The sequence below is a fragment of the Pithys albifrons genome, chromosome 12 (assembly GCF_047495875.1).
Source record: "Pithys albifrons albifrons isolate INPA30051 chromosome 12, PitAlb_v1, whole genome shotgun sequence".
Classification (NCBI taxonomy): domain Eukaryota; kingdom Metazoa; phylum Chordata; class Aves; order Passeriformes; family Thamnophilidae; genus Pithys; species Pithys albifrons.
In genome coordinates, this window is record NC_092469.1 from 15,391,772 (window position 1) to 15,418,088 (window position 26,317).

The 26,317-nt window shown below is 48.3% G+C and overlaps 2 protein-coding genes across 4 annotated transcripts; both read right to left on the reverse strand.

Moving 5' to 3' along the window:
- Positions 1–547: 547 nt before the first annotated feature.
- On the reverse strand, positions 548–12,535 carry ENKD1 (enkurin domain containing 1). Of its 2 annotated transcripts, XM_071567197.1 has the most exons (9): positions 12,419–12,535; positions 9,761–9,872; positions 8,121–8,243; positions 7,602–7,826; positions 6,295–6,467; positions 3,045–3,203; positions 2,764–2,933; positions 1,768–1,904; positions 548–1,287 (listed from the first exon to the last, which is right to left on the reverse strand). In XM_071567197.1, the coding sequence occupies exons 3-9, from the start codon at positions 8,203–8,205 to the stop codon at positions 1,127–1,129; spliced, it is 1,110 nt and encodes a 369-aa protein (XP_071423298.1). In that variant the 5' UTR covers positions 8,206–8,243; positions 9,761–9,872; positions 12,419–12,535; the 3' UTR covers positions 548–1,126. The 2 variants fall into 2 exon arrangements, with proteins under 2 accessions (XP_071423298.1, XP_071423299.1); XM_071567198.1 differs by lacking the exon at positions 9,761–9,872.
- A 1,533-nt stretch (positions 12,536–14,068) lies between these two features.
- GFOD2 (Gfo/Idh/MocA-like oxidoreductase domain containing 2) lies at positions 14,069–26,294 on the reverse strand. 2 transcript variants are annotated; one of them, XM_071567638.1, is made up of 3 exons: positions 26,201–26,294; positions 21,682–22,024; positions 14,069–16,321 (listed from the first exon to the last, which is right to left on the reverse strand). In XM_071567638.1, the coding sequence occupies exons 2-3, from the start codon at positions 21,938–21,940 to the stop codon at positions 15,423–15,425; spliced, it is 1,158 nt and encodes a 385-aa protein (XP_071423739.1). In that variant the 5' UTR covers positions 21,941–22,024; positions 26,201–26,294; the 3' UTR covers positions 14,069–15,422. The 2 variants fall into 2 exon arrangements, with proteins under 2 accessions (XP_071423739.1, XP_071423740.1); XM_071567639.1 differs by lacking the exons at positions 21,682–22,024; positions 26,201–26,294 and adding an exon at positions 19,356–19,439.
- Positions 26,295–26,317: the final 23 nt, after the last annotated feature.

Genomic DNA, 26,317 nt, shown 5'->3' on the forward strand with positions numbered 1-26,317 from the left:
AAGCAACATCTGCAACAAGGCAGCTGCCTGGGGATCCCTGTGCAGCATGCCCACCCCACGTAACAAAAGGAGACGAGGCAACAAAACAAGCTGCAACAAGGGAAAGTTCAATGGGACTTCAGAGGAAAAAGGGTGTGCCACCTGAGGGTGGCACCATCTGGGGACAGAGCCTCAGCAAGGTTTTGGTGGCAACCCCATCCTTGGAGATTCTCCTAATTCAGCTGGACATGGTTCCAAGCTGTGGCACTTCCCCTCTGCTGAGAAGGAGATGCACCAGGCCCTCCAGTGATCCCTTCTAGCTTCAATTTTTCTTTGCAAAGGTCTGCACAGGTCCCTGTGTGGCATCTCAAGGTAAGGAAGCAGCAAGCTCTCCTCTGCGATGGCATCTGCCCAACCCTGTCCTGCATATTCTCCACTCCATGCCCATCATTGTGTCCCAGCACCCAGCCTTGTGAAACCCACAGCACATCCCCTGCCTGCACTGTGCCAATGCTCCTGGTCTTTGCTGCCTACCACCACTCTGGGCCTACTGGGAGCTGAAAGACAGTGAAAGATGGAAATGATGATTTATTAGAGTATCTCCTGCCCCACAGACAACAAAGGCTATTCTCCACATCCCACCATATCCACCTGCCAGCTCAGCCCTCCTCTGGGTAGAAAGCACTGAAGCTCAGAGCCTCTACCTTATCCCCAAGCTGTCCCTGAGCTGCTGAGCCTGCAGGTGCTCAGAATGAGCCATGACCATGATCCAGCTCAGGAGAAAAATAGTGACAAGGAACACCACAGGCAGCAGCATGAGGGACCTCCTACCAGTTTTCAGAAGTGGGGAAAAATGGGAAAATTAGAGGTGATAGAATTGATCCAGAGCAGAGAGCTGACCTGTGAGAAGAGATCCAGACCACTGAGCAAGAAGTATATTAGGTCATCTCCCTCCTTTTTCTGTGGACAAGACACAGCACTGGAGGGTGAGCACTGGATGCTGCACATTGGACACTGTACCAGCACCTGGATGGGCCCAGGTACTGGAACATGCCTTCCTCTCCTTCCCTTCCAAAGTGATGTCCGTTCCTGCCCAGCAAGGATGGATGTTCATGTACAGCAGCACAGCACACCTGGTCCCACTGGCTCAGGAGTCCATCTTGATGAAGACCTTGGGCCTCGAGAAAATTTTGATGGCCTCTTCTATCTGGGAGAGCTTCCTCTCCAGCTCTACCCGCCGATTCTGCATCCTGAGGGAGTCTGCACGCATTGGCAACAGAACCAGGTCCTTTATCAGCTGCTCCTGGCCTGTAAAAAGAGAAAAAAGACAAGTTGTGTAAATTGAAGAGGAAATCAATTCATCCCTTTCTTAACACTGTGACCCCATCCCCAGTCATGAAAATGATGGCAGCACTGAAACACAGACCTAGAATCCTTCTATTCAAAGCTCACCTGGATGAGGACCTGAGGGACCTGCTCCAGCTTTGAAGAATCAGAGACTGGACTAGAGACCTCTGAAGGTCCATTCCAACCAAAATCTAACATTTTAGGAGCAATAGTAACCCTAACATCAGGTCCACTGGATAAGCCTGCTCCAGAGATCCAGTCCTGTAACCTGCATGTCTCACGAAGCTGTAGGAGACTGCTTGCTCTTTCCACACATAGAGCTCACATACTGCCTACATATGCCTTATTCCAGGAATCTGTGCCCCAGAACTCTCTTCTCCCTTATCCTTGCTGGGATTGCCTGTTTTTCTCAGCTAGAATCTCCATTTTTTTCTCCCTTACTCTGCTTCAGATTGACGAGGGTCTCCAGCCGCTGGTTCTCAGGCATCATGGTATGACCAGGTGGCGTGTCGGGATCTGGCAGGTTCTGCAGCCGCTCCTCCATCTGTTTGCGCCACAGCTCCTTCCTCTCCAGCAGGCTGCAAGGCAAAGGAGAGCAGGTGTTGGCACATCTGGCAGGAGGGAGAGCCCAAGGATGCAGCCAGAGGTCAAGAACTGTGCCCTTCAAACCCCACTAGACTCCATGTCACTGCTTGAGACCACATGCCCCCACCATGGAGGATACAGCCAGGTTTAACCCGCATATGTGGATGAGCAAATGCACTCCATGTGCTCTGAAGGGCTGCTGGGAGAGACACACTCAGGCCAACACATGCTCCTCGGAGACAAGGGCTGCTGCTCCTTGTTTCTGGCTCACTGAATCCTCACAAAACCATCTGTGGGTCAGTGGCAGAATGAAGTCAGACAGAGCAGCTCATGGCCAGGGTTGCTGGCAGGGAAAAGCACAGCCAAAGAACTTGACACCACGCTCAGTCCCAGGACAGGGGACCCAGTAACTGTTTTCCATGCAGAACCCCAAAATGCACAGCACTAGTTGCATGCTCCTCAGACTCCAGGTCCAAGGCAGGGTGAACATTTGCGAGGCAAAGCGAACTCTCTGCCTCTCCAAAACCAGACCTTTTAATGCCAAAGCTGCATCATGTGGAACAAGGCTCAGGAAGAAACAGAAGCACATTTCTAAGGCACACAGAGCATCCCCATGTCAGCATCATTGCATAATGGCAAGCAAGGGAGAAGGGGACAAAACTTCCGAGCCAAGTGCTGGCCATGGTATGCTCATTAAGTCAGGAAAGCAGGAGGGACAGTGTTTATTCCCCAGGCCACAGTCCATGGCACTGCTGCACAGGGTGAGTGTACCTCTGTCCCCAGCCTGCCTCTCTATGCAGAAGCTGGGGGATGCAGTGAAGGCTGTTACAGTCTTGTGGGGGGCATACATACTACTGGGGCACATGGCCCTTTTGCTTGGTGTTGTATTCCTCCTGCTCCCGGTGCTTCTGTTCCAGCAGCTCAGCCAGTGCCTGCAGGGACTGGGAACGGCGCAGAGGAGCCCGCTTGGCATTGCAGGCATTATGCTTGATGAAGTCGATGTTCCTGCCCTCCACCTGGATCTGGAAGAAGAGAGAATGAGGGATCAAGGGCACACACAAACAACCAGGAAACCATGGGGACACATGAGTGCCAGAAATCCCTGGGATGGATGCAGTTAGTGTGCCACTCACCTTGGTTTCACCCTGTGCCTCTGGAGCCTCTGCATCTGCCTGTGCTTTGACTCTGATGGGCCTTGGGGAGAGCAGCCTGCAGGGTCTGATCCCAGAGCCACAGCGAGAATATGCCCTCAAGAATTTCACAGCTTCAGGATTTGGAGGTGAGGAGGTCTCCTGGGAAAGGCAAGAAAAGATCCACTATTGAAGGGAGGCAGGAGCAAAGAGAAACCCACCCAACCTAGCTTGGATAGTCAACCACAGATTTCCAGCAGGTACATGACAGCACGTGCTTTCTGCCATAGATTGGCAAAAGTTCTTGGGAGAAGGCAATCTGTAGTCAGGCAGCAAAGGCCAACAGCAACAAATCTGGCCCTGGCAGCAGATCTTTTTAAAGAATAGCTAAAAAAAAGAGAAAATCTGCAGAAACAAACATTTGGATCAAATGCATGCACAGCATTGAGTGGAGAATCCCTCTTTACTGACTAATCTGGTAAGCACAAAAGCAGAGCAACACCAGATAACCCAAAATATACCTTCTGGAGTGAGGACAAGCTAAATCCATGGACAATCCATTGTCAATCCAGTGACAATGGCTCCTCAAAAGCCAGCAATATTGCTGTGAAGAGCAAATACCAGTGAGGGGAAAATGTGCTGAAAGGCAGGAGACACAAGGGAGAGACACATCTTGCCTGTTGGCAACATTAGAGACCTTGAAATTCCAGAAGTCACCCCATCTCCATGGATCGAGAGATGGGCTGACCTGCTACTGGAAGCTTTAATGAAGTGGCAGAGGTAGGCACAAAGCTGACTGCTGAGGTGCTGTTCTCAAGTGCTGCTCTGCTCAGCACCTCAAATCTGTGCTTGAATCACTGTAGACAGAAAAAGAAGCAGAGAGTGAAGGAGTCTGACAAATTGCGTCTGAGGGGCATCTTCAAAGCCCGTGGTTAACACTGGCACAAGGTGACACTACTTGATATCTGGCAGGTGGTCTGGGACGTCTCAGACAGTCTTGCTACAAACAAACCCTGAAAACTGAAAGTTGACACTGTGGCAAGTAGGTGACCTTGTGATAAATGCAACTTGTGCACTACTCTGCTCCTGGAAGTCACGGAAACTGCACAGGGCAGCCCCCAGATCTTTACAGGTACCCAAGGTCTCAGGTCTCAGCTGCTCTCTCAGCTGAACTGCAGTCCCTTGGGGCAGATTCTTTCTTGCCTGGCCTGTTTAGTTGGGCAGAGCTGCAGACTATGGTGGGCCTGGGCAGTCACGCTGGTGGTTTTGGTGGAAGGAGCAGGGTATGTGATGTCCTTAGCACTGCTCAGACTGATCATGCTCCAAAGATGATCAGTCTTGTTTTGATATGAGCCAGAAGACCTGGATCTCTCTAGTAAGTTAATGAGAAGTGCCTTTGCCTAGGAGAGCTGGCTGAAGTCAAGTAACTCTGTGATTTTACGAGTGTGCTAGCAGAGCACAGCATGCCCCATCTCCCTCCACAGGAGCACTGGGACTGCCAGAGCCATTTCCAAGGCAGCTGCTACAGTCAACAGCCTCAGGGACAGAGGAGAGATAAGAAACTCTGCATTAGTCCTCAAGACCTAACAGAATCAACTTAAACTCTGAGTAGCAGCAGCAGTTCCACAGAACGTGGAGATTCTTCAAAGGGAAAACCTCAGCTCCAGGAGAGCCCCAGCAACAGCTAAAGCTACGTGAGTCAGTGCTAGGGCTGCCTGTCACCTCTCTGGAGGAATCCACAGAGCACAAGTAATGCACCACGCAGAAACTGCCTGCGCAGAGACCACCCCCTTCCCCAAAACAAAGGAAGAAATTATCTCAATCTTCATTGAAATTGTCAAACGAGCATAGGCTTGTGTTCCCGAAGCCCATGGGTGTTTGCTCCCATGTGTGGAAGGGTCATTGAAATCAGAGAGGTTGGTGGCACACAACAAAGAGGGACAGAGCATTTGGAACCACTGGCTTGAGAATCATCTTGCCAATTTTTGAAGTTGTTATCAATATACATCATTTTAGTGTCAAAAGTTGGCCACAGATGAAAGGGAACCAATGCAGAGATAAGGAAGAACTTGAAGAGTCCAACTCAGCAAGGGAGTAGTGGGGGAAGGCTTGTGCAAGAGCTTGAGGTGTCACCCAGCTTGCACCCACCATCTGCACAGCTCCCTGTGTTGCGCCTGTTCACACAGCCTGGCTGGCTGCAGACAGGACTCAGATGGAGCCTGTCATGGCTTCCAGGGACTCGCAGGAGGACAAAGCCCTCTCCGGGCAGCCAACAACCCTGAGGCCAATGGGAATCCAACAGTTCAAGGCTACTCCAAACAACCCACAGCTTACTGGCCAAGGCAGCACCTCTGCACTTCCCCTTACTCAAGGAGCTTCTTGCATGCCAGGCTGAGCTGGGAAGGAGCCCCGAAGCCTGTCCTCCAGGAAGTCCCTCTGATGAGAGTGGGCACAACACACCTCTGCTTGCTGCTGTATAACAGGAACCCACTCCGTGCATAGGAACTGCAGAAGTTCCCCAAATACAGCGGTCACCTGGATTAGAGGGGTCTCCCAGATCCAGAAGATGACAATGGTTCAACCTAAGATTGTGATGGAGTTCTTCCTCCCTCTCCCAGGGCCTTAATTCACTTTCTGTGCAAACAAGTACAATTCTACTAAGGCATTTGGCAAAGCCCTCTGCCAGAGGCACCATTTGAACACCAGGAACCCACCAGAGGAGAAAAAATTAACCAGAGAAAGAAACAAAAAGCAAACCAAACCTTCACAAAGCCAGACACCTGCTCACTCCAGCAGCTGAGAAAGCCTGAGAAAATCAGGCATTCTTTTTCCAACAAGCATGTGTGCAGAGGACTAGAAGTGTCTGCACCCTTACAGGCTGTGCTGATCTACATGGCCTCCACCTTAATTTCCTGGAGATGTCTGTGTACCCCTACTGGGCAGTCATTATTCACCAGAACAACCACCTGGAGAAGAATTTGGAGATACACTGCCTGTTGTATATCCATAGGATGGTAAGAGTTGGACTGAGGCTTGACACAGCCTGCAGACCTGAGGACCACAATATATAGGGCAAGATGCCACAGCCTTTTGGCACAAACCCCAGAGAAACGCTGCCCCAAAAACAGGGAAGCTGAAAAGCCAGGTGGGAGCATCCCTAAGCTGGGACTTCCCAGTCTTGATCATCCCACCATTCTTCATGACTGAACCACATCCCAAGACAGGAGAGTTCAAGAGCTCCATAGGTACGAACCTGCAGTTTGGCCTTCACCTTTGACTCCACATTTTCATATTTCTGGGATTTCCACAGAGCTTTCACAGGCTTGGGCTGGCTGAGCTCTTGGGCTCGCTCCTTCTCTTTGCATCTCTTCTGAATCTCCTTTATCCGCCTCACATTTTCCTTCTCGTAGTCTTTGGGTTCTTTCCCTGCACAGCAAGGGGAGACACACCTTCAGGTCCCAGACACTGCCAAGGGATGCAGGCTCTCAGAGAACACAGCTCTGTCTCCAGAAGTGGTCCTACAGCCCACAGAACCAGCAAGCTCTGTCCTCGCCTGCAGACAAGACCACCTCCGCATCCTTCCCACGCTAATTGCACACTCCTGGACTGACTCTTCTGCCAGAGGATCCCACAGTGTCCAGATGAACATCAGCACAGGTCTGTACACACTGCTGCTGTTCACAGCCTCCCCTGTTCTCAGTGGCCCACTTGTCCCAGTTTGGACTATGCCAGACAAGCCATGCCAACATCCTCCCAAGAGCAAGGTCAATTCCCATCCCATGGGAATCAGCATCCCATGGTGATGAAGCAGAGAGGGTTGGTTAATGGCAGCTGCAGAACCATAAACTTGCATTGTTCCTAGTTTCAGGGTCAGCCATTGTTCCATGTTCCAGTGGGCATAATCAAGATTTCAGATTGCTGGGGGTTTTTTGGTTTTGAATAAAAATGATCCTTTCTTGGGCTCCCCAAAACTAGGAAGATCTCATCTGACACAACCAGACCCTTGTTCATTTGCCCTCTGCTTGGGCACAGCAGCTGGGGCAGCCACCAGCTGGCATCCACCTCACTGGCCCTAGGCTGGGGGCAATCCCAGCACATGAAGCAAACCAAAAGACACTCAGGGCTCAGCCTTATCTCCTTCCTGGACCTCTGAATGTACTCTGAGTTACATCCCTGGAAAAGGGAATGTCTTTCTCAAATATGTTCTCAGTATCCACATAAACAGACATTCTTCCCAAATCCTGCCTGGCTTCACCAACAAGGAACTTGCCATGTTAAACATCCTCTATACATTAAGGTTTCATTTGATCCATGCATAAGTCAGACTAAAGCCCCTTTTCCAATTCTAGACCTGGTCCAAACTGGAGCCAGGGAGGCCATAACAGCACCTGCTCCAGCACAGGTGACACCACTGCCAGGCCAAACCCTAGAGATGGGGCAAGTGGCCCTAAAAAGCTCAAGCTGTCCTCGCAGCAGATCCAAGAAGTTCAGCCAAACCCTTGATGTTTCATCCCTGGCCCAAAAGGCCACTCAGGCCAGCAGTGACTCAGCTATACTTACTCTTGACTGGCAGCCCCCCATCAAGGGAGATCCCTTCGAGCTGCAGCAGAAGTCCAAGTGTCCCCTTCCGTCCTTTCTCCAGGAAGTCTTTTCCATTGGGGCGAATGTGAGGGGCTGGCTGGGCCTGGTGGGCACTGCCCAAAGTAGGGTATGGGTTAGAAACTGAGTCCAGGGACCTGGAGGTAAAATACAGCTTCTGAGCATTTCCTTCCAGCCTCCCTCGAGCTACAGAGAAAGAAGGAGAACCTTATCAGAAAATTATCTTAACTCATAGTTTTCTCCACCCACAGCCTACAAACAATGCTGAAGACCTCCTCTCCAACTCTGCCTTATGCTTTCCCATTTTTTAACCAGCTGTACAGATCCCCTGTAGGATCATCATCTGTGAGGCTGCAGAAACACCTGCACCAGTGTGATTGGAGACTGTTGAGGATGCCAAAGGATAAGGACATCAAATGGGCAAGCTGAGCCATGGCAAAGCACAAACCCACACATCTGTAACAAGCACCAAGGACTCACCTGAGACAGGGCGTTTGTAATACTCTGGAAAAAGAGTAGGGTCTGGAGGAATGGGTCCAGAAATCCTGGATGGCCCTTCACACATTCTGCCACACTTCGGTCTGCCTCCACCACAGAAACCAACTGAGAAAAGAAATGAGCGAGGCACACTGAGCCACTGGAAAGTTACATTTAAGATAAATACATATAGGGGAACTTCTGACCTTCATTAAAAGAGCTCACCCCTCAGCTACAGAGGATGACTTGCAAGTAGGAAACCACCCTGAATTGGACCCCATGCAGGTGAAACAAGGAGTCCAGCAGCACTGTCCCTACTATGGCTCTAATCAGCAATTTTACCAGCACTGAACCTAAATGTCCATGGTTGCTGCAATATCTATACCTTCAAAACAGAAAATCCTTCCTGGCTTTGTTTTCCCATACAGAAACATTTAATGCAAACACACAAAGAGCTGAGCTGCTCTCAGCTCAGCTCCCTGTGTGCCTTCAGTAAACAGGAAACACAAGGTGGCTGGCCATCGTCTGAGAGGTTTTAGCCTGAGATTTGAATTATCGTGCACCTTGGGCTCCCTCTAAATGGCTCCTGTGGTTCAAACACAACCTGCCCAGAGGAAGCTGAAGCCCGTGCCCCACAAAGCTGTATCCTCCCTGGGAACACACCTGTGTTGTCACCATCCCTGAGCAGGCTGGGGATGAACCTTAAAAGGATCTGAGTCAAAATGCTTCATTTTGGATCATTCAAGGGCAGACACTGGGTTTATATGGAAGAGCCCAGCTGGTTTGTCTTTCTGATTTCTAAAGTAATTTTTAGTGAAGCACTGATCCACCAGTCCCTGCCTTGGCCCACACTGATCCTGGTTGCTTTTTCCCCTCCCCATGATAGGAGGAGCAAAGACCCTTCCAGCAGGAAGGGACAGGAGCTGTTCTGCTCACCAAGATCTCTTGGATAGCAGTTTTGTGCCTACAAGACACCTGAGGGGTTTGCTCCCTGCTCAGAACCTGAGGATGCAGGATGCCACACCAGCAAGCACAGCCTGCTGCTGAGCTCTGAGCAGATGCCACAAGAGCCTTACAACCTCATCAGAGTCACACTGTGATTTTGACAGGCGCCAGGGCAGCTTGGCTGGAGTCACTGCTGTAAGAGCTGGGGTTACAACCTGCATGCCCTGACTCCAGAGGCACTAATTTAAAGGTTTCTGAGACAACTCTACGGGAAGAACCCTTTTCAGGGTCCTTGGCATGCCAGCACTGATGGGACGCAGCATCTGCAGTTTAATTTATAAACCAATAAACGATCAGTACAAGGCTGAGTGAGTCTGAGTCATAGCAACTAATGCACTTCAGTCTTCCTTGGTAAATCACCCCTGTTGACATGAGACCCATTAGCAAAACGCTGTTATTCATCTCCTGGACACAACAGCAGAGGCAATGTAAGCAATGCTGACTGCTGCACACCAGCACTGCATGTGCAGTCTGTACCCAGCTGCTCTGGGAAAGCTGTTTCTGAAAAGCAGGCACAGACTCTCAACCAGAGATAAAAGGATGCTGGCTTGGTATTATTTAATCTCCTTGATAATGGATCCAACTAAGCCAGAACAGGCTCTCTTATTCTAGAAAATAATAAAAAAAAAGGCATTCACCATGAGATCACTCCAGAACAGCTACTGGCCTTGAAATGCACATCTGATCTTGATCTGAACTCATGTTCCAACCCAGTAATTTACATGCAAAATGACAGGCTGAAATCAAGACCTGTAACAGAACAGACAATTATTGCCTGGGATTGAAGGACGAAAGGCAAGTTGATGGGAGGCAGGGGATGGAAGGCTCGTTTATACCTTCACATCCCAACTGCACCCTGCCCTGCTGCAGGGAATTTGTAAATGACACCCACTCCCTGATTTGCAAGTCACATCACCTCTGGATTGGGATCTTGCAAGATCAGACAACCTCATTACAGTAACAAGCATCTTGCCTATCTAGATACCTGCAGTGGGACACCAGTCCCCAGCACCACTCTCAGCCTCGGGGAGCAGCTGCCAAACTTCAGTTACCAACCATTGGTACAGACTTCCCAAGTTACTGCTCTGCCTCTGCTGACCATGGGCCTACTTGAGGGACACGAGTGAGAAAACCTTATGTCTCACTTCTGCCAAGGGGGGATGTGTGGACCTCCTCTGCTGCCATTCCTGCCTGCTTGGTGTCTTGGGGCAGCTCTGCAGCTCAAACAGTGCTGTGCTAAGCCAATTCCACTCACTACCCCTCCATCAAACCAGTCAATTCTTTTGCTGGTTCATTCTCTATCCATGTAACCTCCTATCCAAAAGCTTTTACCTCCACATGAGGATCAGAGAAGCACTGGAGCAAGCACCAAGGAAACACAGTAGAAGCATGTGCTTATGAACACAGAGAGGTAAGGGGGAACAGGGTCAGTCCCCTTGAGAAGACCTGGTCACTCTCTGAACCCAGGAAAGCATCTTATCACCCCGTTAGAAACCTAAACATCAACAATACATCAACCCATCAACCTGCTGCCACCAGAAAGACACTGTTTAGTGCATTCACAGGCTGTGAGATGCACGCAGACTCTGCAAAACAGGCTGGTTAAGTCCAGGTAAATAGATACCTGTGCAGCTCTCTCTGTTCTTACCCTCCAGCAGCCTGTAGACTCACTAGGGAAGCAGCCACAGGGCTGCCCCAGCCCCACTCTCTGCCCTGCACAGGTACAGGAGGCGCAGGGCAGCTGCCAGAGTAACCCAACAATTTTAGCATTGCTCACTCTCCCTGGCTGAGCCTGGAGGGCTGCTCACTTTCCCACCAGGACCACAGTTTAATGCTGGCCTAGGTGGCAAGCAATGCAGGCTCCAGCCCTCTCTCCCAGAGTTTTCCTGTACGTTTAATAACTATTAACTCGACTCTTCCTGCCTTTTGCCACAGCTGACTAAGTGGGAAAAATGCTAGTTATCCTCTTGGTAAACTGAGACCTTTCACAGCCTGTAAGAACCCCAGCTTCCTTTTGCTGCTTATTTTTGGCATCAAAGTAAACTACAGAACATGGGAATAGACAAGGCTTGGGCATATGTATTTCACACCCTTGAACTCACTGCATCTGACTTTGAAGCATTCCCTCTCCTTCACAGATAACGTTTTCACTATTCCTGGGTCCCTGGCCAGGAAGCTGCTACCACACACAGAGCTGACACCAGCCCAGATTCTTGCCTTCATGAGCCAATCTCTGCAAAAAGCATGGGAAAAACCATCCCACGGCTGCGATAAGCTGTGATAAGCAGAGCAAGTCATCTGCAGCAAATCAAAGGGCTAATCGTGCAGCTGGGTTTGCATGCTTGATTCCTTCCTCAACAGTTTTAGCTGAAATGGAAAGTCACATCAGGATAACTTCCATGCCTGAGAGCTGCACCAAAACAGGGGAGCACCTGGATCTGCAACCATTCCTCCTGCAGAATCAGGGATCAGGAAATGAGGTCAATGTGTGGTGAATCTACCAGGTGGTGCCAGACCCTGCCTAAGCTTTCCCCTTGCTGACTGCAACGGGAGAGATTAATATTATCTGTTTAATGCTATTCGCCATGTGGGTTCCCCCAGGTCTCACCAGCTCTTTCCCACCTGCCAGTCTCAAATACCCATTTTGTCTTCTGTCTCTCTCTGAAAACAGAGGGGCAGGTCCAGCCAAGTGCGATACTGTTGTTTGCATGAGGAACACGTTTCCTGAGAGCTGGCCAGGTATCCACCAACAGCACTTTAGGAACAAAGCCAGCCTGGACAGCCTGCCCATAGAGTCAGAGGTGCGTTCTGCAGCAGCTGGAGCAGGAGGTGAAGGAGGGCCGTGCTCGGCAGTGGAAGGTGGGCAAAGACTGATGTGGGTATTGCAGTGCAGCAGCCAAGTCCCCTCCCTGAGGAGCAAGGGCAGATGACGACATGGCAGCCCCACCTCAACGCGTGGGATTCCTCGCTGATGCGAGGCCGGGCCCCGGGCCGCGGTCACAGGGTCGGGCAGCGATGGAGGCCGGAGCGTGTCCCGCTGCCCCGAGCCCGCCCGGGGCATGTGCGGAGGCCGGGACCTGCTGGGCAGGCCGGGACACCCTCGAGGCACCTTTCCCCGCTTTCACCGCCCGCGCACCCGGGGACAGGGGCGGTGCCGGCGCTGCCCGTCCCGTCCCCGCGGGTGCTGCCCCTGCTGCGGCCCCAACCCCGGCGCTCCCCGCCGGCCCCGGCCTGCACCGCTCCCCAGCCCCGCCGGGCTCGGGCGGGCCCTGTGCGGCCGTCTCGAGAGGACTCACCGAAGGAGACCGCGGAGAAGCGCTCCCGGCCGGGCCGGGCTGGGCTGGGCTGGGCCCGCCGCCGGCAGCCGAAGGGCCCGGCCCGGCCCCGCCGCTCCCCCGGCAACGGCCGCTTCCGCCGGGAGGGGCGGGCCAGACCCGGCCCGGCCGCGCCGCACACGGCGCACGGCGGGCCGGGCACTGACTCCCAGCCGGCCCCGGTCTGCTCTGCACACCTGGCACTGACCCCCAGCCGGCCCCGGTCTGCTCTGCACACGCGGGTGGGACACACGGATTGCGCGGGGCACTCCAGGCTTCACGGCTGGGACCCGCCGCACCCAAAGGAGCGCTCCCGTGGCCACCATCCCGCTCCGCTCCACCCGGGCAGGGCAGCTGGAGGCTGAAGCCCCTTTTCCCTCTCTGCACAGTTCTGCCGTCATGTCTCTCGCTCACCCAGGGGTCTTGGCCCTGCTTCCTTCACTGGGATCATCTGGATATGTGCAGTGCTTCCTTCTTCTATAGGAACTGTTTTTTAAATTTTTCTGCCCTATACGAACATACTGACAAAGGCACAAAGGACAACTTCATTAACAGACACAAAGCTGGCATGAAACCAGCCGGAGCTGTCCCATCTGAATGAAGGTGGTGACTCCAGGTGAGCTCAGGAGACATTATCTCACTCACTTTACATAGCACACAGACACCACAGACATAAGATGCTCAAAGCTATGGCAGAAACACCAGTTCTCTACCCATAATGGAAGGCTGGCAGAGAAGCAGCTTTCACTGCCCCACCTGCTACAGCTGGGAACAGAGAATAGAATCATAGAAACAAAACATCACAGAATATCCTGAGTTGGAATGGATCTACAAGGATCACTGAATACAATGATCTATGCTCTGCACAGAACACCCTAAGAATCACACCATGTGCCTCTCACAGCATTGTCCAAACGCTTCTTGAACTGTCAGCCTTGGTGCTGTGTCCACTTCCCTGGGCAGCCTGTTCCAGTGCTCAACTACCCTCTGGCTGAGAAACCTTTTCCTAATATCCAGCCTAACCTTTCACTTTTTTCTCCCGGCTCACAGTAGAGATGAGATTGTGCAGAGCACAGGAGCAGTCATGCTCCTACACTTTAAAACAGCACCTTAGTAGACCTGTTTCTGTCAGTTTTAACGTGTGGAAAATAAATACCCAAAGGTAAATACCTGATTTGCACACTAAGCAAAGACAGCGGTTCCATCAGTACTGCAAGGATTTGGCTTCTTTCTTGGTGTCTTCCAGCAACATCTACAAGGAGTCAGGCAGAATAAATATCCTGTTTTTTGAACAGAAATTGACATGGTGAGTCCAAGATAGGCAAGATCTCCAAAACCTGCTACTCAACAGCTGTGGTTTGAGGGAAACAGCAAGGAGGTTGGAAATAAGTTTTCTGGTGGACTTAATTTTCCCTCAATGATAAGCAGATGACACTTGGATGGTACAGAGCTCTACTGCCAGACACCACACAGCTTCTTACACACCCGAGTGACCCAGCTGGCAGCAAAAGATCACACCAGTAGGGAAGGACTCACCAGGTACTGAGTCCCAGGTCTAAGTCTCCTGTTCACTTTTATTACGATGGTTTTAGCTTGACCAAATCAAACACGAGCACACAGCTGCATAAAGAATGCCCTCAACAAACACAACTTTTTATTTCTGTAGAAAACATGACACTTTTCAGGAAGGTCCAGCTTATCAAACAGCAGTGTGCATGTTAATATACATAAATACACAAAGTTACAATTTAGTGGGAAAACATTTTTTAAAAAAAGCTTTCAAGTACACAAAATAAAAACAGTAAAACTGGACTATCCTTTCCACATATCTGCCTCAGGGAGAAACATTTCTTAAAAGGAACGAACTTCCACCCATCATCTGCCAACAATCTCTCCACTGGACACAAGCTGCAGGAGGACATGAAGATGGGCAGGACCAGAGGGTTAATAGCCAGTGTTTGAGATCAGAAGCAGATTTACCCATGGCAGTTCAGTCCCTGTTCTCTCAATAATCAGGATGTATGTAGTGTGAACAGTTACCCAGCCAGCACGTTAAGAGAGCTGCAAGAGGTAGGAAATACCTCCTTCCTTCCACCTTAAAGTCCCAGGAAGGTTAATGCTGTACAACTTCATTACCCATGACACCGTGGCAATCCCATGACCCTGGGAGGTATTTATTAATAATCACAGAAATAAGAATGTGGCCCCACAGGCATGGCACCGGTGCTGCCAGGTAGTAAACACAACTGACAGGCATAGAGCTTATGGAAAAAACCCTGCTGGATGCAGGCAGCCTCTTGAGTAGAGGGAATAACGTCTACAGATATGGAAAAATAGCACAATGTATCACAGACTTCCTGAAGATTTTCCTGCCAAGACACCAACAAAAGAGAATTATAGTATCATTTAAATAAAACACCAGTTTAAATGAATTTGAAAGACACTTGCCATGTGCAGGAAGCCAAAAGGCTGATCCTTATGTTACAAACTTTAACCCATTCCTTCTACTTTTTGTCCTACAGGAGTTTCAAGACCTCTTACATCACTAAACTCTTTTATAGCATTTTACAAAATGAGAATTAAAATGTAAATCAGTCTCTGAGAGAAGAAAAAGGCATCTGAACAACAGATACTCCCTGATCATGCTCTCATGGTTAAATCAGGAATCTGTGCAACATGGGTTGTGTCCCTTTTCCAAGCTGTGCAGTGGCAGAGATTCCATGATTCACTTCAGCTACTGCAAGTGCAAAGGGCAGTTCAAGTTTTTCTACCAGTCTCCAAAACAAAAATTAAATGTTTGCTAAAAACAGAAACATAAAATTCTTTAAACAATTTTAACCAGAACAGTTCCTACCAGAACATTATTTTACATGTTTAAAAAACCAAGAAACTCAGGCTATTAAATAAGAATAGACATATTTTAAAAACAGGATTTTTACATTACAGCCAGAAGTGTTAATTGTCCTATTTTCCAAGGTAGGAATATTCATAAGTTATTTCTTTGAAGTGCCTCACAGAGGTTTTGGTTGGCATCTGGTTCCTCGGTCATCACCTCCACAGTCTCCCACTCGCCCGACCTACTTGACTTCTTGATGGCCTCTACTACACTTTGCATGTACAGACCATCTTCAAAAGAGGCTGCCATAGAGACAGGCTTATGATCCCACGTCCGACGGTCTTCCTGGTCTTGGAAAGACTGCCGCAGGGCTTGCACCATGTACACCATTCCTTTCAGGTACAGCAGTGGGATGTCTTTAAACCCCTTATCCAAAAGGCCCTTGTTGACAGCCAGAGAGTCTGTAAACAGTAGTTCTTCTTGGAACGCAGTGTTTTTTTGCCCATACAAGTCTGTCCCACGAGCTATGAGGCGTCCAGCAGACCCAACAATCATGACTTCATGGATGAATGATCCAGGCATGTTGAAGTTGAGAGTCACAGTGCAGCAGACACCCTCGCCCATCAGCATCTGGAAAACGCAGAAGTCATCGCTGGTGACGTGGCGGATCCCGCTTATGGCTGTGTTCTGCTTCACAAAAGTCTTGAGCAAACCGTGGACCTTCTCCGCTCTCCTGCTGATGAGGTGGGTCAGGAGGTCGATAATGTAGGTGCCCATGGTATGCAGCCCACCCCCTCCCATCAGCTCATCACAGATCCAGTTGTACTTGTGGCTGAGCAGGCTCCCCCCGTACACCCGGACGTCGCAGATGATCACGTTGCCCACATAGTGCTCCTCTATCAACTGCTTCATCTTCACAAAGGCGGGCAAGAAACGGAGAACGTTGCCAACGATGCTCATCAGCTTGGGGTAATACCTGGCAGCTGTGACCATCCTGAAGGCATCCACAGAGGTAGCAGCTTTCTCACAGAGCACGTTCTTCCCTATTCCTGAAGCACAAATGGAAAAAAAAAACATTTAGCACACACAAGTGAAACATGGTCAGATGCCCAAAGGTTGTCAAGAAATGGTGCTCTTAAGAGTCAGGCTTTCTTGCTGCAATTTCTAAGGCAAAGATCTGGGAACTAAAATGGGAATGCCAAGTGCAGCAAGACTCAATGATGCTTCCCAGATGCTCCAGTTGCAGAGCTGACAAACTCCCACAGAGGGAGGCTCCAAATAAAGAGAGAATTTTTACATCCTGAAAGATAAATGTCCAAATGGCACAACATGGCAGCAAAACAAGACACAATTTTGAGCTGTAGTTATAAAATTATTTGAATACCTGTACAGCCAGAGGGGAAAAAAAAGTCATGTATGCTGCAGGGAAGGGTGAGGGAAGGGTAGATTTGATTTTCACTTTGTATTTCACCATAACTATGAATTTAATATTTTAAATAGATTAATACAAATTACTAGACATCTATATATAATGATAGATAGATAGATAGATAGATAGATAGATAGATAGATAGATAGAAAAGACATTCTTGTATATGTATTTTATATATAGAACACAAGAATTAGAAATAATGTTTTGGTAAGTTGACTGTTTTAAAAGCATTTCCAGTTAGAAAGCAGAACATTTTGGTCTGCACGTACAGCCTACTCATACAATCAGACAAAAAGTGACTGAGTTACACAGACAAGAGCTGTACTCCCAAGCTGCACACACTGCAGCTTTATTGCTACTGATGCACTTTACATTGTGCTCAGACTGAATCAATGGGGGCAGTCGATAATTCAATTTTTTAACTTTAAAGCAGAAATAAAGTAATACAAAAGAGCACCATAGCACAAGCTTTAACCAATTCCTACATTTGCAGCTCTGCTGATATTCCCTTTCTCATGACAGGGCTTTAATTTTCCTGGGTTTTTTTTTTCTGTTTTATATCAGTTCTGATAAAATATTTATCTGGACATTTTTCAATGAAACAACCAAGGCTATACCTAGAAGTCTACAAACATTTACTGGTCATGTCAGACTTGAAGGTCATCACATTGCACCATGGTTTCTGCCCAAGAATTGCAGGCATCACCACACACAGTGGTAGGTACCTCTCTGAAAGCTCCTCCTTACCCAGGAGCAGTCTGTGCTCCCTGCTCAGAACAGCTTTTAATAGACTCCCAATGAGAAGATAACAGCACAGGCGCTTAAATTGGTTTCTCACACGCGAGAGGAAGGCAGATCCCACCCTGCAGCTCCTGCTCTCGGTGCTCCACCTCCTGGCTGCACACAGCCAGCCTTTCAGGAACCCTCCAAGCAGGACAAGGGCCAGCGTGCTCCTGTAACACACCATGCCCAGGTCAGCCAGGGGACAGCTACAGGAGACTCAGAACCTCTATTTCTAATAGACACAAGCAAAACCCAGTCAGGATATGAGAAGACTACAGACCAGACAACCTCTAAATCCATGATGGATAAAGGGTAAGCACAAACTCTGACTGCCCACTGGTAACCCCCCATTTCAGGGACCAATTCTGACTCCCCAGTCCTGCTGCTGAGCTGAGGCACAACACTGTTCAGTATTTTGCCAGAATAGCTGAAGCATCTGGAGAAGCATCCAGAGCTGCTTCTGTCCCTGGTTTATCTACCTTCTTGTTGACACAGCACTTGTCTCCAGCCAGGCTACAGTAAAATACAAGCAAAACAGAGTAAGCAATAGCATGTTCAGAGTGTCCTAAGCAGACTCACAGTTGTCAAAGCTTGCAGAAAGCAAACACCCATATAAACACAGGACACAGCTCTGCAGCCAGTGCTCTGCCAGTGCCACTCTCCCCGTTGCACAGCCCTGGGTCCCTGCAGTGGGGGATGGAGAGCAGAGAGGGTCAAACTTAGAGAGACCCCACGCCGTGCTGCCTGGGGACAGCTCTGTCACACCTTTGTCATCACTCCGGGCTGCCTCTGCTCTGCTGCCCAGCCTTGCCCTCCTCAGTGCTGTGATCCTTGGGCCAGCACCCGTTGAGCCACTTGAGGAGCTAAAATTGGCTAATGCCTTTTTTTGGGAAGGCAGCCAGCGCACCGACGGCTCGGCACCGCCTGCCACGAGCTGCCAGAGTGCCAGGACAGAGGTCTGGGTACAGCATAACAGTTCTGGGATAATCCTGCAACTGCCATCAGGGGGACACCCCTCCAGCTGTCCCCAAGCTCACAGAGACGCCCATGCAGCAAGTTCAAGAAGGCGACAAGGTCCCTTACCAACGTAATGGCCATGCCTTTATTTTCCAAGGCAGAGCAACTTACATCCCTCAGCTTGCTACTATTATTTCGGTAATGAATAACCTGAACTTTTTGCCCTATTGTCTTCTTAAACCACAGCTGCCAAATTTTCTGTTGAGGCCCTCACCAGCCAGGAGACATGAGAGCCACTGCATGGCTCTTGTGCTCCTTGGAGCCCTCTGTGAGTCAGGTCAGATCACCAACTGAGCCAGTCTGGTAAAGGAATCTTCGTTCCAAACAGGAAGGTTAAAACAGCACACAGGTGGGTCTAAGCCCACAGAAAGGGCTGCAGTCCTGCAAGAAAGGAGGTGTAGCTGTGGAATTGTGTTTCCTCACCTACAGGCAGCAGGCAAGGAGAGCAGCAGCTCCACTGCCTGTGGTGAAGCTCATCACAGCCTGTCCTGATGATGCCTCAGGGTTTGCTCTGTGCACTCCTCAGAGCAAACCCCATCTGCAGGGAGAACATCATGTTCTGCACACCAGTGCTCCACTGAAGCTCTCCTGTTTATGGCTATTCAACTGAGTGTTACAGAGGCAGGAGGAAAAAAAAGATAATAAAAGGTCACTGTATCCAGGATTCCTTAAACAAACCATTTACTCCCATCCATTTGTCAGCTGGGCTCAGTTCATGCAGCGCATTATCTTTAGCATCCTGAAGAAATGTTACTCTGAGGATTTGTCATGTTCTGCCTGAACTTTGCCTCATGGACAAATGCCCCATACTTTACACTCTACTTCAGCCAGTAATTCCACTCTGTACTCACCTCATGCAAAGGAAGGTACATTTAACTGTGGGACATGAACCACAACACAGACATTTTGCGACATTATCTTAGTTCCTCTGAGATCAAAAGAAGCACAAATTCTAGGAGAGCTTCTGGCTTTGCCTGTTGTGGAGATAAGTCACAAGATTATACTGATTTTACTGTGAATTACTGTCCTCTGGCCTTTGATCTGTTTTGTCTGGTTCATGAACTCAAACCAGTGTCACTGCTTTGTCCCCGTCATGCCAAAGTTGTACCTAGGCTTGTTCATGGATGTCTGTCAGTAAGAAACTTAACAAGCAAACTGCACCACCTGGAAAAACTGGGTCTTTCTCCTCTCTGCCAGGAACAAAAACGGAAGCACATTTTAAGTTTAAAAAAATGTATAAAAATATACACAAGTAAGTAATACAAGTTTCAGCACTTTAAAACAAACAAACCTCAACAAAACAAAACAAATCAACACACAAGACCATTATTACTGTGCCACATCTAGTCTTTCCTAAAGCCCAGTCTCTTGGCTAGTAAACACTGATCTACAACACATAATTCACAGCAAATAATTCTCCAATTATAACCATCACTGTATCAGTCTCAACTTCCAGGGAAAATGTACGTGCCATCTTTGACCCTATCCTGGTCTTGTGTTCCTTCAGAACACACAATCACAGGAAGACACTCAACACTGGCTTGAAATAAGTCATGACATACTTGGCAGCAGATCTACAAATACCACCATGATGAACCTGGAAAGCTGAAAGACAAGGTCAGTATCACATTGGGTCTGAGCTGCCTGCATCAGTTTGCACATCAGAACATTTCAGGAACATTTCAGGACAGATTAAGTGAAGACACATTTACCCTTTACTGCTACATCCATCCACTTCCCCAGCTCTTTGGCCTTCCACTTTCTAAACATGCAGTCAATCACACATGCCACCTCTGCACTTTTGCACCAGCTTTTCCTCTCTTTCCTCCTCTAGATAATGCCATCTTACAGGTTCCCAGCCTTCAAAGAAGGAATCTCAATCCCTTTTAGTTAATAATTCACCAGAGGAGATTCTATCCTCTCCTTTTAGCTCACTTGATCAGAAGCCACAAGATCTCATGAAACACTATTACCTAACGAATGTTTAAAAGAACTTTTAGCATATTTAAAGAGATAAATTCTAACCTGCAGTTCAAATATTCAGAAATCAGAACATCTTAAATTCAAAGGACAGTAGTTTAATGAGATAAACAAACAATCTAACAATGTAAAAAAGAAAGAAAGAGGGGAAAATAGCCGGAAATCTCTCTCTGCATATCTAAGTGGCATTGCAAATGTTTGTGCAGGGAGTTGTTTACTTCCAAAAGAAATTACTGTAGAGAAAAGAGGCTAAGAACAACAAACCACCCTGGCTCACGTGGTCTGAGAGATTATCCATCCTAAAATTAACTCCTGTGGATCTCTTGTAAACACAGTAAAAATATCACCCTTGTTATTTACAGAATTACATGCAAACTGACACCCACGCTGTGCTACAGGAGAGGACATTAACACTACAAAGTCACACCAGAGAATTAAGAAATGTCAGGGTGCCCATGCAGTTGGCTCCCACCTTCCTGCCCAACCAGTCTGGGATGCCATCCCTTCTCTTCCAGATATCTTCACCCAGCCCCTTGTTGCTGGATTGCTCCTGCTGTCCCAAACATCTGCCCTCCTGCATCAAGGGGAAGGATTCCTCCACCTGAGACCACACCAGTCTGCTATGGACATGGATGTCCCAAGAGAACTCCAGGTGGTGACCAGGGTCACAGCTAAAAACAGCAAGTCTCTTAGATCCCAGCTCACAAGATTCTCTTTTGTGCATGCAAACATTTTTTCAAAAGCTTTCAACTTTCAAGTATGGTTTTATTTGTGGGGAAAACATAAAGCAGAACTCAACAACCCTCCCATCCCCAGCAATTCTCAGTTTTCTAGTGCAGAACATGGAAGAATTTGAAATTAATTAAACAACTTATGTTGTTTTGGTTTGGGGTGTTTTTAGGTTGCTTTTGGTTTTTTTAATGAGCATAAAAACATTTTAGGCTCCCATTATCAATTCTGATACAGCTAATTTTTATTAAAAGCTCCCTACCGTAAGTTCAGCCTGAAGAAGACATGAGGTATTTCAGCCTCATTGGCTCAAGCAGAGCAATAAGCAATTCTGAACAGTAAACCTGGCCAACCTTTCTCACAGACAGTGCTACCAATTCCACACAAAACTTTTAGCACTGCGTTTGCCCGTTGGAGTCTGCCAACAAGCTATGGATTTTTGGTCCAACTCCAAAGATAAAAAGGTACCTAAAGCCTTCACAGCGATTTGCCGAGTTAATGGTGGGGGGATATTGATGCAAACCAAATCTACATCCTGGTGCAGCAAAACATCGTCGGTTCGACTCGTGTAGAAGGAGATGTTCATTTCCTCTGCCAGTTGTTTGGCTTCCTCTTCAGTCTTGCCCCAAAGCGCTTCAATGGAAAAGCCTTCTGCCCTCAGCAGGGGCACCAGGACCCGGGCGGCGCTGCCAGTTCCAAACACACCCACTCCAGGGAGCATTTTCATCCTTCCTTCATTCAAGCATCAGGGGCTACACACAGGCCTTTGGTACAATGTTTGGCTCCTCAGCTTGCTGTTCATCCACTGCTCCTAAAATGTGAAAAGTTGTAAGTCACTATTAATGAAAGGCCCATTTTGGTATCAAACACATCCAGCCCGAATGCCACTTTCTGTCCTTTGTACAGCATTCAACATTCTCAAACATCCTAATAAAACCCCAAAACCTGCAATCCACAGAGATAACAGTATGAAGGGACAAGTCTAACAACCCTATTGCAGAGAAATGGTAAGAAAGCAGCCTGACAGAGTCATGAAAATCTCCTCAGCTTCAAAACTCAGCACACACAGACAGAAACACACATGAGCACACAGGACGAGGCAGAGGCACAAACTGGAAGTGACAGGAAGCTCTGAAAGAACAGGACACAGAGTCTATCACAGCAGCAGCAAAAGCAGCGCTGCTGCAGTTGTGATGATGTAAGTCCCTAAATGAGATAAAGGTTTGTGAGATGAGGTAATATATTTTATTAGACCAATTGAGATAGCTGGAAATAATAGACATGCTTTGAGACACATAAATCTTTCTTCCAAATTAGATACACAAACTGAAAACAACTACTTGGACCTTTAACAGCATTATGGCAAATTGTTCAGTCGCTCCAGAGAACATCTAGAAAATATGTCCTGTGGGGAAAGCCTGGATTCACTGAGCTTGTTTTGCCTGGGGAGGAGAATGTTATAAGGAGAGGGACTGTCAGTGTTTAAATACACAGCAAACTGCTTTCCAGAAAGGAGAAGGGCGCTCCTCTGTGTCCATTGTGGGTAGTTAAAAGCTTTACTTGGGACTGTTAAAAATATCTCCTTCTGCCCATGCTATTTAATCTCTAGGAATCCAGAGTTTGCACAGAATTATTATATTCCTCACACACAAAAATTTGGTTAACTCACACTTCTTTTGTTCTTTTAAGTATTTCCTGGTAAATTAATTCCTTCAATTCCTAGTTGCCTGTCTGCCTTAGCACAGCTGCTGGTCACAAGTGGCCAAACTGCCTTTACAGCACCACCTCCAAGGAGAGATGTCAGAAATCACCTTGATCTGTGACACCAAAGAAACCTACAATCCAGCTTTTGTTCTGTGCCTTTTTGAATTCTCATCTACTACACCCACTCTTGACCTTTTTTGAATTTTTTTTAGAAAGAAAAACGTGATGAATTCAATTTTCATTAGAAGCTTACAATGAAAAAGCAAAACAATGTTTAAAAAGAGAACTGGTACCAGCACCAGATCAATACACTGGGAGAAGATCATCATGAGTAACAAGAATCATGACCTGTTTCAGAGAGAGGGTTACTCACCTCCCCATTCTGAGATACTCTCATTAATTACAGCACGTGAAAGCAGATCCTGACACAGCACTGGGCAGGACCAGCACACAAATCAAGCTGCTCACGGTGCAAGTGCTTTGTTTGCAACCACACCTTCTTACTCTGGGATGTGCCTACACTGCCCAGCATATGTTATATATACATGTCTGCAACTGCAACTCCGACTGAATTTCTAGGTATTTTGACACTAAACTAGGAAACAAAACCAGCAGCACTTGAGAATATTTATTTTGCAAAATGCACAAATGTTTATGGATGTTATAAAACTGCTTATGAATTATTTACTTCATTAATTCAGTATGTTTTTCCTTATTCTGTGTGATGCAGTGTTTGCACTGATACTGTCATTGTCATTCTTATAAAGATGAACAAAGTTCATTGTAATAAACTCCTTTTTATACGATATTTGGCAGAACACTCAAACAAGCCACCAACCAAGATCAAAAGGATCTTGAAAATATGTATCATTCTGCATAAAGGAGTGGGATCCTGGGATACTGGCAAAGAGGATGGTTTGTACCCAGGTTTCTTTTATACAAATGACACAAATAAAAATAAAATCTTGCAACTGAATGGACAGCAAGTACAACTGCTGAAATCCCCACACATCTATATTTGGCAGTTTATGGGCTGGAAGAACTAAAAATGCTTATAGTAGAAAGCTTATTTTTGAAGAAACAAAAAGCAAAGTGGAGCAGAGACCAGGGGACTGTGTGCCTGCCTGCACCACCTCACACAGACGTGCTCAACAATGTCACACTTACACAACATGACAACGGTTTAGAAAAGGTTGATTTCTTTGAAAGTGCTCCAGGAGCATGTGCAGCAGGAGAGTCCTGCTACTCAGATAAGCTGATTTCTCTAACACTCATTTTAAGTGTTCTTTTTTCCTGTGTGAGAAAGAAATGGCTGAAACTTCAACAAATACCAGCTTAGAATTAGGCACAATTTCTTCATATTTAGTCTCAAATCCAGCAAGCCTCAAGCCTTCAAACAAGCCTCAGCAAACTACTTAAAATAACCATGAAAATCTTTTATAAACCAAGCTTTCAGAAATTAAAATCCTTGTGCATAAGCACTTTGGTGATCAAACACTGGTATGAACACTTTTCTGAGAATTCTACCCCAGAAGACCCAAAAGGCAGACTTTTTGTGGGTAAGCAAAACCAGACTTAAGGAGGTATCTTGCACGTCAGGAGATGAAAATCATCTTCTTTTAACAGAGGTGAAACAATCAATCCTGCAACATCATTCTGAATGTAATTTTTGTAACAGATGCACTTAGAGCTCTGCCATTCCTTTTAGTGGCCACAAAATGCTTCCATTGTTGCTGAATTTCATGGTGAGTTTGAAGTCCCATCCTACAGCCACAGAAAGGAGCTGTTTGACTCTTTTGGTACACATACAACAAGCATTTATGTGACCCAGTGCAATGAAAAACCTAATGATTCCTACAAGATCCAGTTCAATTCCATGCTGAAGCAGTAAAGGAACTCTGAAGGCAGTCTTAAAAACTAAACAGTGCAGTCAAGGATTACAGCACCCAGAAACTGTTGCAGAGCATCACAGATGGTGAAAGGTAGTGAAAGAATAACAGCTGGTGTCCAGAAAGATGCTGGTCAGGATAAAACTCTCTGCAGGAGAAAAAAGGATTTCACGCTTCCCCAGCTTATCCTAAAAAGTCCCATTTTGGTCCCAGGGAAGGTGAGGCACATGGTAGAGGAGCACACCAGTGTCAGGGGCACTGTGTTCATCCAATGGGTCACTGCTGTGGAGTTTGCAAAGAAAGCAAAGACTGTAACAGCAGCTGTACATGTAATAAAGTTGTTACTGGTTGTGACATCCTCATAGATCTTAAGGATGCAGGAGAATCTGACAAAATCTACACAGAACTACTCAGATTTTCACTTTGCAGCACAGCTCTTACCCCTGTGAGTTACTGCACTGCAGAGACCTCCTGTGAGAACAGGTGTTGCCTCAGGGCTGTGAGCTCTGCACAGGCCAGCAAAGGTGACAGAAATGCTGGCAGAAACTGAGGGCATCACTCTATAAACCAGTGAGGTCTCTGCAGGAATAGAGCTGGGAGGACTTCCCTAGACCACTTTGAGAAGCTGGAGGTCATCTCCATGGCATGGAGTCATTTTTTCCTGTCAAACTGTTCATCCAGCCTTCTGACACAAATACACTTGAGGCTCTGCATGAAATGGTTCATGGATTGATGTCAGAGACCAACGTCCCTTCTTTACTAAATATGCTTTTTTAATGCATTGCCAGCGGGTTGTGTGATAACCCTGAAGTCCACAGCCCCAAACAGCTCCCACCACACCTCGAGGCCAGCCCTGCGCTCTGCCCTTCCTGCTCTGGAGGTGCAGCAGCAAAGGCCGCGTTCCTGGCACAACACTTCCCACAGGGACCGCCCCGGCTCAAAGGTGGCAGTGGGGACCATGCCGGAGGCAGCAGGAGCTGCTAAATCCTGGAAACCAAACCGGCCTCCACAGGGGGCTCCTGGCAGGGCCGTGGCAGCCCCGGGGATGACCCGGCACAGCCCACAGTGCTCCGCGCTGGCCGCGGGTGCGGGGCTTGGGCTGCTCTTCGTGTGCAGGGCAGGGCTCACCTGACCTCGCCTCACCTGTGGGACAGGACAGGGTAGGGCAGGGCTCGGGTCAGCTCACCTCGTCTCGCCTCGCCTCACCTCGGCTGACCTCACCTCACCTCACCTCACCCCTCAGGAGGCTGGACGGGTGAGGCCCCACCTCACCCCATCGGCCCACCCAGGGTTTGTCCCACCGAGACCCCGGGTCCCTTCCGGCTCCGCGCCCTCCTCACGGCGCAGCGGCCCCAGGGCCGGGGAGGGGCTCGGGGGCCCCGGCCCGCCCTTACCTGTGCCCGGCCGGGGCCGCCCGCGCTGTCCCGCCTGGCGCATCCTCGGGCCGGGCGCGCTCCCGAGGCGGCCGCGCGCTCCCGGGGCGGTGCCCCAGCCCGGCCTGCGCATGCGCC